This window comes from Diorhabda carinulata, chromosome 1 (genome assembly GCF_026250575.1).
Source record: "Diorhabda carinulata isolate Delta chromosome 1, icDioCari1.1, whole genome shotgun sequence".
Taxonomy (NCBI): Eukaryota; Metazoa; Arthropoda; class Insecta; order Coleoptera; family Chrysomelidae; genus Diorhabda; species Diorhabda carinulata.
The window spans coordinates 24,594,418-24,612,102 of record NC_079460.1 but is presented as its reverse complement, the minus strand read 5'-3'; the positions used below and the strand labels follow the sequence as shown (position 1 = coordinate 24,612,102).

General features: G+C 31.0%; 3 protein-coding genes across 7 annotated transcripts in view; 2 read left to right on the top strand and 1 right to left on the bottom strand.

Moving 5' to 3' along the window:
• LOC130896973 (uncharacterized) overlaps positions 1 to 12,415 on the top strand; it is a 28,164-nt gene extending 15,749 nt beyond the window's left edge. For all 4 annotated transcript variants that reach the window (XM_057805430.1, XM_057805423.1, XM_057805439.1 and 1 more), the window contains 9 exons: positions 4,041 to 4,239; positions 6,690 to 6,874; positions 6,936 to 7,127; positions 7,552 to 7,661; positions 8,127 to 8,446; positions 8,508 to 8,662; positions 8,728 to 9,129; positions 9,185 to 9,283; positions 11,436 to 12,415. In XM_057805430.1, coding sequence (XP_057661413.1) covers positions 4,041 to 4,239; positions 6,690 to 6,874; positions 6,936 to 7,127; positions 7,552 to 7,661; positions 8,127 to 8,446; positions 8,508 to 8,662; positions 8,728 to 9,129; positions 9,185 to 9,283; positions 11,436 to 11,566 — 1,793 coding nt within the window. In that variant the 3' untranslated portion in view covers positions 11,567 to 12,415. The remainder of the gene's footprint in view (positions 1 to 4,040; positions 4,240 to 6,689; positions 6,875 to 6,935; positions 7,128 to 7,551; positions 7,662 to 8,126; positions 8,447 to 8,507; positions 8,663 to 8,727; positions 9,130 to 9,184; positions 9,284 to 11,435) is intronic.
• Positions 12,416 to 13,475: 1,060 nt separating this feature from the next.
• On the top strand, positions 13,476 to 15,018 carry LOC130895589 (uroporphyrinogen decarboxylase). Its single transcript, XM_057802969.1, has 5 exons — positions 13,476 to 13,712; positions 13,767 to 13,945; positions 14,006 to 14,161; positions 14,298 to 14,597; positions 14,655 to 15,018. Exons 1-5 carry the CDS (start codon positions 13,592 to 13,594, stop codon positions 14,970 to 14,972), a joined length of 1,074 nt encoding a protein of 357 aa, XP_057658952.1. The 5' UTR covers positions 13,476 to 13,591; the 3' UTR covers positions 14,973 to 15,018.
• Positions 15,015 to 17,377, bottom strand: LOC130895574 (putative GTP-binding protein 6). Of its 2 annotated transcripts, XM_057802951.1 has the most exons (6): positions 17,214 to 17,377; positions 16,969 to 17,154; positions 15,977 to 16,817; positions 15,686 to 15,887; positions 15,210 to 15,309; positions 15,015 to 15,158 (listed from the first exon to the last, which is right to left on the bottom strand). In XM_057802951.1, exons 2-6 carry the CDS (start codon positions 17,094 to 17,096, stop codon positions 15,020 to 15,022), a joined length of 1,410 nt encoding a protein of 469 aa, XP_057658934.1. In that variant the 5' UTR covers positions 17,097 to 17,154; positions 17,214 to 17,377; the 3' UTR covers positions 15,015 to 15,019. The 2 variants fall into 2 exon arrangements, with proteins under 2 accessions (XP_057658934.1, XP_057658941.1); XM_057802958.1 differs by having other exon boundaries at positions 16,969 to 17,377.
• Positions 17,378 to 17,685: the final 308 nt, after the last annotated feature.

Sequence of the window (17,685 nt, the reverse complement as noted above, 5' to 3'; positions counted from 1 at the left end):
AAAACTTTTATTGTTTTTTTGATACCATATGAATTGGAAAATTATTTGGAAAAGATGATGTTATCCAAATGATGACCGTTACGTTGCTGGCACTCTTCTAAACGGGAACGATGATTGGCGACGTCAACACAAAGCTCTTGATATTGCTGCCATTTCTGACCTGATGTTTTCCTTCAATTGGGTTAGGTTCGTTAGATTATTTTTATAAACCTTACTTTTAAGGTATCCCCATACAAAATAGTCAAGCTAAGGGCTAAGGTCGGGGCTTCTGGGAGGCCAGTTGATGTTACCCCTCCGCGAAATGACTTTATTAGGGAATAATTCATTCACAACTTCCAGTCATTCGAGGTATGGCAAGTGGCCCCATCTTGCTGGAACCACGTTCTTGAGTTGAAACCTGCAACGGTGACTATTCACATTGATTGCTCGGCCTCGTTGAACTTCATAACTCATAAGGGCCAATAATTCCTTTAGCAGATATAGCGGCCCAAAAAACGACCTTTGGGCTGTGCAGGAGTCGTTCATGCTTTCGTCTTGGATTCTCGACTGCCCAGTATCGACAATTCTGGTTATTAACATGACCATTCAGGTGAAAATTTGCTTCGTCGCTGAACAGTATGTTTTCAAAGTTGTTAAATAGCTGCATCATATCGTTCGATTCGATTTCGATTCAGTCGATTAGCATCGTCCGTATCCTTCAATTCTTGAACCAATTGAATTTCATAGGCTTCTAAATACAAATTTTCCTTTAAAATCAAATGTAAGGACGATTTTTTGATGACGCTTGGCTTCTCTTTCGGATGGATAAAGATGGATTTCGACGAACCGACGACTCAACTTCTTCAATTGTTTCTTCATCGCGAACTGAACTAGGGCGACCAGAGTTTTGAATTTTAACTGTCGCACCTGTATTCTCGAACATCCTGATCCATTTCCTAATGCTATCGTCACTTGGCGTGTACGATATTCTGCACAATACAGACGTTGAGCAGTCACTATTGAATCACCGTTACGATAATACGCTCATACGCAAAATGTGCGATGCGTCTCCGAGTACTGTTCCATCGTGACTAAAACTCCACAAAATGGCGGACGCCACGAACCCCTCCCCGCTCCCTTTCGTCGCTCTGTTTCGAATGTGGCGCGAAAACAAAAACCCGATACTCTTTTTGGACACCTTGTATTAGTGCGTTATTAGAATTTTTATATTTTGTATTCTGTTAACTTTATCGTTGTCAGCGGTTAGCTACTAAAAAAAATTCTTGCATACCTTACCTATCTATTAACCTCAATATCAGTTGAAAAATGTAATAAGGGCCAAAACCAAAACCACAAATAATGGAATCTCTATAGAATTCTCATGGTTTTTAACGACAATACCGAGTCAGTTCTTTTTTTATTCAAAGTTGTGCATCATTTGTTATGTTATTGTTTATTTCCTTTTTGTAATATCTTTGAAGATAGTTTGTTATAAACGTAGATAATTATAAATGAATTCCATAAAAACACCTACGGACGTGAATCTAATATTTTTAATAATAAGTTTTCATGTTTATTTACTTCCCTGGTGATTTCTTTGGGTTTGTCTCCTATCCTTGTTGGATAAATTTCTTTGATTTCAGCGCATGAAAAATTTTTTAAACTCTATCTAACTGTAACGGTGTCTCCATAAAATATTTTATCTCAGGGTCTATTTGGAGTCATGAAATGAAATGAAACACTTCAGATAGATATTTTGCAAATGCTTCCGCTTTCTCAGTATTATTTCTAGCCCATCTACCTGCTGTGTCCTTCTTAGGTCTGTTGTGGCTTTCTTAAATTTTTGGCTAAAACCTAGGAAAAATCTTAACGTCATATCACATCGTCCCATAAGCTTATTACCTCCCCTATCCAAGGTATTCGAAAAAATGCTATTAAGTCGTTTTCATTATTTAATTATAAAAGACAAAGAAATAATCCCTAACCTTAATTCAGCTTGATGGTAAGATAGAGCGATAGAAAATACAAATAGAGATTTAGAAAAAATATTTATCTCAGCAGAATTTCTAAATATGAGCCAAGCCTTTTATAAAGTTTGGCACAAAGAGTTGTTTTTCCATGTCACTTTGACCTAATATTAAAATTATATTTGGAGGATACATATTTCTTTGTCAAATGTCAACATAAACATACATAATTACACCCAATCAACCCAGCGGTACCACAAGGAAGTATACTTGGACATACACTCTATCTAATTGATACTTCAGATCTGCCAGCCACCAGGTAAACAGAAATAGGAACTTTTGCTGATGACCCAGAAATTTTTGCAAGACTTGCAAATCCTCAAACCGCATCGAAGAATTTACGAGACAGCTTAAATAAAATTCAAATCCGGATTAACAAGTAGATAACTCAGGTAACCATCACTTTAGTCAAAAACACATGCCCACAGTGACACTAGATAAGTTTTACCATTCTTCATAAAAATGGGTGAGAAACGATAAAATAAAAAGTACTGTAAACTATAAATTCCATGTACTTTAAACTATTTTAAAATCAAAATCAACGTGCAACAAATAAATCTGAGTAGAAGCTTGGTAACAAGGACAGCGAAGTTTAGGTGGCAAGAAATAGGATAGATAATTGGGTAAAGCAAAAAACATGGAAGAAATGAAGCAGATGGTTGAACTAATAAAATTAATAGCAATTGAAGAAAAACCATATAAAACATACGACATGAAAATAATGAACTGAAAGAAAATATAAAATAGGAAGATAATAGAATCGATACTTTAGAAAAAAATGCAGGGAAAAATAACATAATAATACAAGGCGTTATGAGATAAGATACGCTTAAAAAAAGTTATGGATCAGATGGAATTCAAAGTGGACCTGAAAAAACATTGCATTGGTATAGGTATGTACATAGATAAGAGATTAACATGGCGAAAACATTACTAGAAACTCACTACTAAACATTGAAAATAAGCCTTTATAAGATAATTTTGAAGCCCGTATAGACCTATAGGATTCAAATTTGGGGTACTGCAAGTAACAATATCAAAATACTTCAAAAATTGCAGAAGGAAGCCCTTAGAACTATCGTGAACGCCACGTGGTATGTTCCCAATTCTATCAATGAAAAGACCTTCGGTTAAAGATGGAGCCAAGAACAAAAGTTTAAGTTACAGTGCCCAATCTCATGTACTCAAGAAACTAAGCGAAGAGATAAATCGTCTTAAAATATTAAAATCAAACGAATTTTAGTTAAATATAAATTTAGTTAAAATATGAAAATTATCAGTAATTCTGTCAGTTATAACTTATAGTTCATGTTGTCCTAAAAACAAAATCCTTATTGGAGGATACTTCTCCTTCAATTAATATAGCAAATACTTATTGTCCTATTGAGACCGATTGTATGTTACATGAGATTAGGAAAAAAATTTAGTTCAATACAATTAATATTCTTTTTTGGATTATACGACTTAGTTATGCAAAGCTCCACCGTGAAGTTTGCTGTTGATATACATGTGTTGGAGTAGCTGGTTGCTGCTTATTACCACTTCTATTTATTCGAGGCAGTATGACAGTTGGAAGTTTTGTTGATGATGTAATACAAACCACTTAACTGTATTATCTTAATGGGAGTCCACAAACATCGCATTCACATTCTGCACGTCGAACTATGAAGAAGCTAACGGTAAAGGTTTTGCTGTGACCTTCGAATGCACAAGATTTAAATTTCATCCACACTTATGGAATATGATTGGAAAGAGACTCTCCATATTGGGTAGTTGATCCACCAAAGTGGAATTATTTACAACGAGGTGCCACATGTTTACATCGACCACTTCATTCTATCATTGAATTCAGCTACGAAGTTAACAAATAAATTAAGCAATCCTAAAGTCAAAGAGTATATTATATACTTCAAATTGGGTAGAATTATTTCCATCAGTTAATTTTGAAATTCATGAAATGCTGTTTATGTACTGGATGAACAAAACAAAATGTTTATACACGTACAAATATTAATCATGAGTTATTTGTTCTAGTACCAGAATATACAAAAGCGTCATGTTATTTCCCGCAAGAATTTCAAGGGGAATTCGCGATGCAAAGCACTACAACTCCCTATCACCCATCGCCAGGCATCGGAATACAGTACAGCAGCCTTAATATTACGGAAAATTCGATACCAATTTGGGGTAACTGTCACCGCAGGATCGGAAACAACTTCATCCTCATGTTCAAGTATGTATTCAAACTATTTTTATCTAAACCACAAAATGTACATCAATTTTGGTATGGCATAACCACTAGTAGGGAAGTATCATGTCTCAATTTTATTTTCCCATTAATATATGCGACTGAATATTTTGTTATTATTAAACACGTTGTAGAATCCAGAAATTTTTTATTTGAATTGTTCAATAATTCACATTGAGAGAATAACTGTATTTTTTGGCTTTTTTATGTTTAACTTTCTTCCATTTAAAATAAATTGAAAACTATCGAAAGTTGTTTGTGAAATTACGTCTGATACATTTTGTACGTAGGTACGTAAATATCTGTAAGGTATATGTATAAACACAGGTATAAACAGTTTATTAGATATGAATATATAAGTATGCTTTTCTTCAATTTCTTCTATAAATGCTTCTAAATGCTCTTGATTTCTTGATTCTCTTCTGTTTTAAAATTAGTTTTTTTAAAAAAGTTTTGAAAGAAAGATAAAAATTAACGTTACGACTTATTATCAAAATATGATATTGACACTGACAATTTGCGTATTTATATAAATTTTCAAACAGAAGAGACCTAAAATAAACAACATTTAGAAGCATTAATAAAAGTATACTTTGATATAATAATAATATTGAATTTTTGCATAACTAGAATAGTATATTAGTTACATAAAAAGAAACAGGAACTTTTTACGCAAGCTTCAGCAATTTTCATGTATAAGAAATTCATAATTTTGTTCCAGTCTTATCGCTCTGATAGTTTTTTATGGCAAACAATATAAAATTACATTATACAGTAAGATCCCACAACTAGGAAACATTCTTTTCAACGTAATTATGAATACAACGTAACAGGTCAATTTTTTAAATGAAACTATAGTTTCTGAACACAAACCTTCAAATTACTAGCGGTAACAATTACAATGAAATTTCTGAATAAAAAGGTGAACCATATGATACGGGGTTAAAAGAATTCAATTCTCTATTCAGCTGTAACTGTAACTGTTATTCATTAACAATAAACGATGGTCCCAAAATGGTCTCCTGACCTAGAAATGGAAGTAGTTGCTTGAAAAATACCACTGTATTAAAAAGTAGATAATCGATGCAGCATATGTTTCAAGTTTGAAGACGCCATGTTATTTAGTATTTGTTTGGCAGCCATCAATAGTGAACGATTCATTGATCATCATTACGTGAAAAAATACTTTTATTTAAAAGGCCTTATTCCAACCAATATAATAGCTGAGCTAGATTCTACTCTGGGTGAGATTGCTCCTTCGTTATCTACAGAAAAATATTGAGTAGCAGAGTTTAAACGAGGCCGTACGACCTACGACCAGCATCGCAGTGGTCGATCAAATGAGATGACGATTCCAGAAATGTTGAAGCAAATCCACAAAGTACTAATGGATGATGGTCGACTGAAATTACGCGACTAGCAGACATAGTAGACATTAAAAAAATGCGGTATATTGCATATTTGGACATGAGAAAACTGTGCGCAAAATGGATGCCGCGTTTGTTCACAATGGAACAAAAACAGCGTTGTGAAGATGTTTCCATCGTGAGTGTTTGGCATAAATAGAGCCGAACCTAACCATGGATGAAACTTCAAACCAGAAGCAAAAAAACAATCAAACAATGGACTGAAAATAGAGAACCGGCTCCAAACAAGGCAAAGACCATTCCATCTGCAGGCATGGTTTTCTGAGATGCGCCTGGGATAATTTTCATTGATTATCTTGAAAAAGGAAAAACTATCGACGGCGAGTATGATGCAGCTTATTACAACGTTTGCGCGAAAAAAAATCAAGCAAAAACGGAAGCATTTGTCTAAGAGGAAAGTTTTATTTCATCAAGACAATACACCAGCTCACACATCCGTTATTGCAAAGACCGAAATTGAAGAATTAAAGTTTGATTGCCACCTCATGCACCCTATTCGTCAGATTTAGCCCCTTCGGATTTTTTTTTGTTACCATACTTGTAAAAATGGTTGGGTGGTCAAAGATTTTCCATCAATGTAGAGGTGAAAACACTTGGTACATTTATAGAAATCTACGGATTTTTCAGATTACCGATTTCAAACTAAATGTAGGACCATTCATTTGTATAAAGCTTGAAGCTATCATCTGAAGGGAATAAATTTAGAAATAAAAATTTTACATCTTTTTTCCAATTGGTTGCTTTCATAAATTTAATACAAATTAGAAAAAAATTATGCGAAGATTCCAATTCATTGGTGTATTATTAATGATTGATGGTGATTAATGATTAAAAATTTGTTACTTTTTTGTGGAACAGAAGGTCAAAGAGTATCTTATGTTAAAATTGACAAGCGAAACAAAAACTTGAATGAAAATCAATAAATTTAATTTAATGTGATCAGCAAATATTTCGTACGATCGTTATATTAAGATATCGATTTCAATGCTGACAGTAGCACTATTTTAGTTACAGCGAAACACTTTGTGTGAGATGCTTACACCTGAAATTACGTTCCTCAAACGTCTTACAAATATTTGCCGCCACTAAAGAACCGATATCCAAGTGTTTTATAAACGAAGAAGCAGCAGAAGCAAATTGTCCGTCAGAAGATTCTTTGCAAAACAAGGAATCCACGGAAATTTTATTATTCAGTAAGTAAAACATTAATAAATTCAAAAATTTTATTGAATGCTCTCTCATTGCTATTTTTAGAAACTAAAGATAATTTTGGATTGTATACATCAACACAATATTGCCCAATGGACGGGAATTATATTCTCAATTATAAAGGAACTTCGAGAAAAAGCCCCAACGAATGTAAAGGCTATGTTTCTGTAGCTAACTCTTGTCCCTCTGGTTCGGAATTAAACGTTAGACTAAGAAATTGCACATTCGAAGGTTATGGTAAGAAATATTTCTTGAGCCACTTAACATGGAGCAAAACAACGCGCAACAACTTTAATATGAATTCCTGTAAGATCGAAATTTTGTGTGTGATGAATATTTGTCGCCGTTTGGCGCACAAAACGCTTGTGCCATTGTATCATAACTACCTTTAACCAAAAGTAACCCTTTTCTTTTCTTTTTGGCTACTAGCTATCCAATTTTAAAAGTAAATGAAACTCATGAATAAAACAGGAATGAATTTGCTAACTAAAACCAAAAAGTTAGTTTTAAATAGTGCTTAGATCTGTCATGGCTGAGATTTGGTTGATTTTTGAACCAAAATTTATTCTACCAACCAAACAGATAAAGCTGTAAAATTGCTCCATGTCAACCAGTCTTTTCTGATTATATTGGACTGCTTTTTTATCATATTTATTTTTAGATATGAAATTTGAATGTCTTGGTCACTGGAAAGGCAATAACGGCGAAATCTTCGTTATTTTCACGGACAGCAGACACACGAAAAACCTTAGACCCAAGTACAGATGTGCAGTAAGTTTTTTCATATCTATTTTCATTTTATTCTTGAAAGTTACTACTTCCCTTTCTAATATTAGAGATAAAAGTTCATTTGAGTCTCCTAGAGGTAAAATTTCTTTGCCATGTCTGGCTTTATCATTAAAATAATATTAAATAAATAGAAATCTCCACCCTAGCCTTTTTCAATTTCTAAAATAATGTCTAGAATTCATTTTCTTAATACGAATTCAATTCGAACCTAATTTCTTCTTTTACTAACAAAGTTAATAATAGTTGCTTCTTCCTCGATGACCATTTGAAAAATGAAAACGCGTTGGTGTGCGGAACGGAGCCGTTGCTGCACCCTCAATTGCATCCGCCCCCGTTCTGTTTTATTAAAATAAATTGCTAATGTTTTTATACAAAAAATATGTTTCTCTCCTCATATTAACATTTATATTATTCGTGAAGATTTCGATTCTAAAATTATTTTTTTAGGTTTATAAGCGAGATCCGACAACTGGTAAAATACAAATGGCGCTTAGCAGAGATTCAACTTGCATAACCGACCTTCATAATATAACTAGCGGTTTCGAAACATTCTCGTTGACACCAAGATTAGAGAGACCCTGGCCAGCAGAAGTTTCATTTGAATCGTGCAGCTTTCCCCAGTGGATGTATGGTGACTGGGAACACGTAAACGTTACACCTGACACTATGATTTATAAAGATCACACTTCCTTCAAAACCCATACCATTAAATGTGTAGCTGTATCAGATGCAGGTGACAAGTACTTGGTGTTCAGCAGAACGCAATGGTAACTATAAGGCAGATTTAGATGTTGCATCGATAAAAATATTTGATTTCGTTATTTTTAGTGATGAAGAATATTACAATTGTGTGAAAATAGCTAATAGAGGAGGTAATATTTTAGAGTTTCAACTTGGGACTAACACCAGTACTAATAAAGATGACGTTTTTACTTTATGCGCAAATGAAAACTTCCAACCAGATTCTTGGATAACTCAAGGCCGTGAGTTTGATATATATCATCCATCGATAATATGAGATGTTTCAATGTATTATTATCATTTGCAGGTTTGGAAATACCCCCTACTATGTCCAGCGAAATGTGTCCCATAACTGGCGAATATACAGGACGGATTCCAGATGCTACCGATTTATGTGCTAAACTATGGTCTGACTGTAGAGCACCAGAATATATGTATTATCAGGTATCTCATTGTGAAACTGAAGAAATTTACGAAGAAAGAGAATATCAGTGTTTGGGCCATTGGAGAGAAAAGAGATTTTTATACACTTACACTGCACGAAGAGACGTAGCGGCTGGTACTTATGAATGTTTCGTAGGATCAATTTTCAGTGAAACCGAAATTTTCATTAAAGAAGCTGGGGAACATTGTCAGAGAAATGTTGATCCTTCAAGATATGGAATGAAACTTATTAAGAAACAACCATTATATTCTTGCATAGAAAAAAGTAAGTTTGTGGATGTTTAAAATTCGTCATGTATTTAAACATGTTTGCTTTATAGGTACAACGCCTAGACACATTCCTAGAACAACAACCAAGTCAGCGAGACGTAAAACTACGGCTGTTAGTATTAAAGAAACTACGCCCATACCAGACATTGGTAAGTGGAAATTTTTAGATGAATAAAAGCCGATAAATAGTAAAAAAACTTATTTTTCAATAATTATAGATGACATTTTATTTTATAGTGTTACCGAAAAACAACACATTTAATAATTTGAAAAACAAAATGAAATTGTCAAAAATGAGCTGTTTACGAGTTTTATAATAATAGTTTGATCAAAAAATTTTAAAATTAAGGTTATTGAATAATACATTGAAAAAAATTTCATACAAAATTGTAGACTTTATATCTTATAATTTAAAAATTGTGCGATCAACATCTATGGAATAAGAGTGTCGAAATATGCTGAATGATTAAGTTGAATTTATGTAATATTAGAAAAAAATAGTAGAATTAAAAATTTTATATATATATATATATATATATATATATATATAATAACCTTTATATATATATATATATATATACATATATATATATATATATATATATATATATATATATATATATATGTATATATATATATATAGTAACCTTTTTTACGAAAAATAACCCCGTTCATGGAAAAGAAAAGCAACTAATTAAATAAATACTTTTCAGTAGAAAATTATGTTTAATGATTTAATAAAACTAGACAGTTATACTGATTAACGGTTATATAATTTCTAATTTAAACGATCATAACATTTAATTTGTGCATGAATAAAAAAAATATCCAGCTTTCTTCAATTTAATATTTAATATGTCCTCACTGATTTGCTATTGATAAACTTTTTTTTCAATCTCCATTTTGTTCTTTTTACGGTATAAATATCTTATTGCCCCGGTATAGCGGTTCAGGTTAATTAATATAAGTAGGTAAATTTTGGAAGGACGGATCATCTTTAAAAAAAATTCTTAACCAAATCGAATCTTTGTTGATGTAACAAAAAATCAATCCTGTTTCTATGGTCGTTATCCGACATCTTTCAATTTTAGAGGCCTAATCCGTTCATTGTGATGCCATATACGCGACAAAACTCGACGTAAATAAAAGTGAATTGATTAGTTAATTTTTTTGGTCTATCTAACAGGTTTTAAAATTCCTTAAATCAATGGCGCACTTAAAAAAATCTGTACCAGGGTATAGAAAAATCAACTAGAAAATTTGTCATTCTACATTCTATATTTTATCTTCGGGATCGTTTGATGTTTTGTCGCATAGGTGGGTTTTAATAAAGGTGTGTTCAGGAATACTTATATGGTATTGATAAACTCAGCGACGTAGAAATTTTATTTAAATAATGTATCAATGACCAAATTATTTTCAACAAATTTAGCAATGTTGATACTAATATTTCAGTAATTTTCGTATTTCCTAAATCACAAAAGATGCACATTTTCTTTTAATGGCGTTTTATTATATTTTATCCTCAACTACACAAATTTTAAGTTATAATTACATATGAAATTTGAGAAAGTTTATTGTATGAACGAAACAATGTAAAAAAACCAGAACTGCTTTCGTAACTACCTACATGATAAATTGAAGTTCCATCCTCATAAAAATTTTGTGGTACCACCACTGATTCGAGTTGAGCATAATCTCACATCCTACATAATGTGTATTGTTTGAAAATAAAAGTTCAGCACTCTGGGATATCGAAGATAAACGGTATAACAAGTCTGGCACCTATTGTGAACTCAAAATAATGGTTATAGTTTGTTTTAAATAAATATGTAGATTGGCTCTTAACGTACAGCGGAATGTCTGTAGATGCATCCTGCACGTACGATTAGTCACAGTTTTTGGTCAATATCGAAATTATTGTCTGTTATTGTAACGATTCTTTTTAATTATCTCGCCTTTTTTTGAAGGTATTTTGGAATCGTTGGCGATATTTATACACTACCAAACGTACGTTTTGATCGCCTTCTGAAACAACTTCATCTTCAAAAATTTAATGTCTTTTGTTGCAAGACAAAAAGCAAGGAAATATTCAATTTAAAAATTATCTAAACATATATTATAGGTTTTCTTTGCTAGAACTAAGCATTTATGCTACAAATTTTCATGCAGCCACAGACCGGTAAAAAATTAATGAATTAAATAGAAATTCTTTCTAAGCGTTCAAAAATAACGATACAGAAATTCATTCCTTATAACATACTTTTGAATGATTTAACATTTTTTATAACTTGTTTGCAGAATCCAACGATATTCCGGATATTCCAAAAGAAGAAACTAACCACTCAGGCACATCTTCCATCATCAGTCAGCTTCCAGTTGCGAGATATTTATTATCAATTATTTTGATTTTTGTGTATTTCTATAATTAATATGTTTTAATATGGAACAAACTTTCCGCAGAAGTGATATAAGCTGTGGTCTTGCCAAATACAGCATCAGTAATTTGAAAAAAAAATTGCACATCACACTAAGAAATATGACAATAATACTTAATAGGGTTACTAGAATTAAGTTAACAAATAACTTCTTTGCTAAAATTCATATAGGAACCTTTCTACCTCTGTGATGATGTAAATCAACAATAAAACGAAATTTGGTTAGCTATTTTCTGAATGTTGTAACCCTGGTTTGCGAAATAATTTCTGTCACCTATTTTTGTTGGTACTCGTGATTTATTTTTATATGAATATGTCAGACAAGAGAATTATATCGAATAGAAAATTTAAAAAATTTATCAGAACCTGTTTAAATAAAATTTACTATTAGAAAAATGACCGTTATTTTTATTTGATTTTTAAATTATGATATAGGTTAACATGTCTAAATATGACAACTAAAAAAAATTTACATCGACACTAAAAAAGCAAAAAGTATACTTATTGACATTAGAATTGTTAGACCTAGAAGGAATAATGTTTTGACTTCGATTTTTTGGCTTATAATCACCATCAACTATGTATTTTTAACCAATTTTAGAAACTCAAACATTTTTTTAAAAAAACTTGTTTACTAAAGCCTTTGGCTTCTTTTCATGTTTACTTTTTCCTTTGATTGTGTACCACTGTCCTCTACATTAAACTTGAAATTATGGCGTGACTACACGGGTCATCATAATTGAATCCTATCAAAAATGTGGAGGATTTGATGGGGAAGGAACCCTCGTTGAATACATTATTTTCTTCCAAGTTCATGTTAATGAAATTTCTAGCAAAAAACAATATCGGTAAATTAATACTTCTGGATGTAACACTTATAATGTCACGGAGTGCTGATATACGAGGATGGAAGTAACCAACAAGTATGATCTTTCTTTTTATTTTTGAAATATATTCCGACTATATTATAAATTATTTATTTTTGATAAAAATGAAATTAGTCTACAAATCGTTTATTTAAAAAAATTCTATCTATTTTCTTTTTTTCAATAAAATATAAATTAAGTGGATAACATATATTTGAATTAAATATATTACACAGCAAGGCAACATCTTAGATATAACATGAAAATCATTCCCTTCAGTTTACTATGAACAATTGTCATGTACTAATTTATTTGTCTAAACACAAACTTTGATCGTTTGGGACTATGTTATTCTGCCATAATAGATTTTAGTAGACTCTTTAATAGAAAGTAATCTTTTTATATTTAAATTGTTTTTATTTATATTCTTGTTTCAAGTACAATGTATAATTTTATAATAAATCACTAAAAAGTATTACGTAATTCAACGAAAAACACACCAAATATATATTCTAATGTACATTTAATGAAATAGGATATAGAAATGTACTGATTTTTCCTGTAACTTATGTGTGATGTAGTACCTATATACATTCAACTTCTTGGTTTGGATCCAAGAATACTTCGTCTCAGTGATTTTGTCTCTATTGTGATTTAAATATATTTATATACTTATTATACGTAATAAAAAGTACTTAACGTAGTTTTGCAGTTTTATTTATCCCAACTTGCCTTCCAAATTAAAATAAATTATTAACTACCAAATTCATACAAACAATAGGTTCTGGAAGTTCTAATTATAGATTTTTAATAATAAGCTAATGCTATTGATATTCTACAACTATTGTTAATTAAAATTAGTTCAAAGTAACTTATTTTTTTAAATCTGGAGTCACGCTCTGGCTCTGCAACACTTTATACATATAAGTGTTCTCTATTGCCTATGTTCATTACTAGGTGCATAAATATATAAAATTTTAGATCTATAGTTGTAGATCAATTATTGCATGATCCAATTACTTCGTTCACTTTCCGAATGACAATTAACTGTCATATAAATTAATTGAGGTTATAGTTATGATTAAAGTAAAAAAGTGATATGACAAAAATATAAGGGGGCAATTATTAAGTTTATATTCCGATTTGTTTAGAAATGATGACGTCTCAAACTTTTCCGGTTTTAAAAAATGACAGAATTCTTAAAGTTGCAAGGGGTGAAAAACCTGACAAACTACCTATATGGATAATGAGACAAGCTGGAAGGTACTTACCTGGTAGGGATTAAGTGAAAAAATTCTTATCAATTAACTAATATTTTTTTTTTACAGAATTTTTGGAGTTCCGTAAAAAACATTCCTTTTTTGAAATTTGTCAAACTCCAGAACTAGCTTGTGAAGTTACATTAATGCCAATAAAACGGTATGACTTCGATGCAGCTATTATTTTCAGTGATATTCTGGTTATTCCACAGGCTCTAGGTATGACTGTAGAAATGAGACCTTCAGTTGTAAGTAAATATTTTGTAGCAATTCTAAAAATTGTGTATTATATAATAATGTTTTTTCAGGGACCTGTTTTACCTGAACCTTTAACACTAGACAATATAAAAAATTTGAAAAAAGATGGTGCTGTTTCAAAGTTGAAATATGTAGGTGATGCTATAACTCTCACAAGACACAAACTAGATGGGAAAGTACCCCTATTTGGATTTTCTGGTGCCCCTGTAAGAATATTTCTAAATATCTGAGAATTAAATTGTTTATTTGCCAATAGAAAATTTTCAGTATACATACTAAAGAAGCTCTTATGTTTCATTAATCATCATTAATCCAACCATGAAGTTATATCATTTGTTTTAGTGGACTCTAATGGGGTACATGATAGAAGGTGGAGGTTCAAAAACCCTTAGTAAGGCTAAGAAATGGTTGTATCAATATCCAGAGGTATCACATCAGCTTTTAGAACTATTGACTGAAGTTATAATAGGTTACTTAGTAATGCAAATTGAATCTGGGGCCCAGATAGTTCAAGTATTTGATAGTAGTGCTGAATATCTCAACAAGAGTTTATATGCAAAATTTTGTTTACCTTATTTGAAAAAAATAGCTACAGAAATAAAAAGTAAATTAAAAGATAAAAATTTGGAACAAGTTCCTTTGGTAAGTTCATTTTGTAAGAAAAATAAGAAAATATTAAGACATTACTTGAATTTGTAGGTTCTGTTTGCCAAAGGGGCACATTTCAACTTTAGTGATCAAGCTGCACTAGGTTATGACGTTCTTGGTATAGACTGGACCATGAATCCTGATATTGTGAGGAGTACACTTAAGGATAAAAATATTACTGTACAGGGTAATCTAGACCCATGTGCCTTATATGCTCCTAAAGAGGAATTAATCAAATTAGTGACTGACATGATCAAAGCATTTGGTACTGATAGATACATTGTTAATTTGGGTCATGGCATTTACCCAGATGCTCCTACTGAAAGTGTTCAAACATTTATAGAAACTGTACATTCTGTAAAATTGTAATAGTGGAGTAATTTGGTTTCTACAATGAATAAAATAAAGAAGTTTCTTCAAAGTCTTTTATTTTTTAAAAAATAATGTTTAAATTTGCTTAAATTAGTATCTGTAATAATTACTTTGGCTTTTGTAATTTGCAGGTTGTTTTCATCAGGTATTTCAGTTACTACAGTAGAGTTTTTGTATAACCATCTAAAAGCAAACATTCAATTTAATTCTCATAATAACCCTAATTTGCCATACCTCATTTCATTTCCTCCACTAGGTACTTTGATAGTCATAACATTTCTTGCTGTTGCTTGCAGAACAGTCTCTTCAAGTTTAAATCTCAATTCTTCTAAACCTAAAAAATTCATTATTTGATGAAAAACTACAGTAAACAAGATATGAGGCGTTTAGAACCAAAATCTGACAAGTCCATCACAAGAAATTTTCAGAAAAGTGGAAAAAAAACTGTCACAAAATAATATAATATGGCTAAATCAAGAAAACATTTCACAGTAGTGATTAATGTGTATTATTAAGGTCGAGCATGTAAGGGTATAATGGGTATATTATACAATAGTCATGGATAAAATTTTTATGGAAATATTAAATCACAAAAAGTTCAGCTAAATTAGAAGTTATAAGAGAAAAAGCCAGCCCAATTTTAGTTCAGAAGAAAATTATGAGAATCTGACTAAAATTAAGAAAGCATGAACTCCAAGATATTTATATACCTGTCCCCAGTTTAGCAGAAATTGGTAAACTATTTGGAATATTAACATCAACTAAATCACTTTTGTTTGCAACACTCATTATTTTATTCATTATGTCTTTATTCCCTGATTTTTTTGCTAAATCTTTCAAAGTAGTTAGCACATGGTTCCTTTTGTACTCAAAACAAGAGCTAGAAACGTCTTCCACGTGTAAAATAACGTCCTAAAAACTTTAATCATCAGTAAACCTGTTTAAATAATTCTTTTTATACTTGCTTCAATTTATTTGAGTTTTTACAAAAAATTACTTACAGCTAAAATTGCATCTTCAAAAGTAGCAATAAAACATTCAATAAGATTGGTTGGTATGTCCGATAAAAAGCCAACAGTATCTACATAGAGGACTTCCAGACCTGAAGGTAAAATTCCAGCATGAACAGTAACGTCTAAAGTAGCAAAAAGTTGATTTTTCGGTTGCAAAGATTTTTCTCCAGTTAGGGCTTTTATAAGACAAGTTTTACCAGCATTTGTATACCCTACAACAGCAATAACAGGGTAATCAAGTTTTCTTCTATTACTTCTTAAAAGCATCCTTTGATTACGAAGTTCTTGTATGGCTTTTTTGATCTTCTGTTCTCTATTTTGAAACATTAGCTTTAATACTTCAGGATCATGCGTGTGAAAGAAGTCATTTTGTGATTTGCGTCTAACAAAATGAAGTTCTGCTAAGGCCACTTGTAACTTAGCATATTTACTTGTAGCATGCATTTTCAAAATTTGCATAACTATTTTATACCTGTCTAATATCGGTATTCTAAAGTTTTCTTGTAAGATGTCTGAAGTTACTCGTTTCAAGTTGCTAGCATTTATAAATACAGCCGATATTTCTGGATTAGAAACAATTATATTACTAAGCTTTTCCATATTGCCAGTTTTAAATAAAGACTTATTAGCCAATGATTCTAATGGTATTTTCATTGTGTCTACTACTTTCCAGGAAGGTAGTGTTTGTATTAAAGACACTGCTTCTTCTAGTTGTTCTTCTGGTGTAATTGTAAGTTTTCTTGGGCCCCATTTAACGTAAGGTTGAATTATGAGGCAACTATGAATATCTTTCAAATGCAGAATATTGTCGACCACTTCATTATATTCACTAAAAGTATCATTCTAACAATTATCTATTATTCCAAAAATAGTAGTATGCATTCGTTATTACTATAATATGGTGTTATTTTCTAAATCAATTTAATATACTGTAATGATTTAAGATACTAATCACATAACATAAAACATTGATGACATACTTGTCAGATTCAAGAACATCTTCAATATATTTTTCTGCAAACTCTTCCTCTGTTTTTCTAATTAAAGTTGTACTGAATGTTCGAGGTATAGTCTTAATTACATTACGAATAAACTTTATGGTAAGCATTTCTAAATTTTCATACAAACTGCCTTTTATTATTTATCTGCTACTTTATATTTATAACCTAAAATTGACAAAGTTAATTAACAAGTCAATACAAAAATGATTTTTTTTAATAGTAACCACAATTAAAAATTTTGAATGTAATGATATAGAAAATTAGAGAATAATTATTTTCGTGTGCATTATTTCAAATTTAATATATTTTAGATCCAAATCCAACGAAATTAATCATATAAAACACCCATTGTTAAAATGTCAACATGCTATTGGAACTTTATCATGTTAAGGTTGGCAGCAGTACATATTAGAGATGGTATAAGAACAAATAGAAAGGAATAGTTCTCAATATCAAAATAACCTGAATGTAATGAATTTAATCTTATGATATAAATTATATTATAACTATGGATATATTTCAATTATAGTTCATAAGAAGCATTAAATCAAAAAACAAAATTTGTTTCTCATCTCACAACATTTTTCTAACATATACCATCTCGGTGATCTACAAGGAACGAAATCAGTGAAGAAAGAACTCCAATTGATTCCATTTAACGATAAATGAATAAAATTGAAATAATCCATTTTTTTC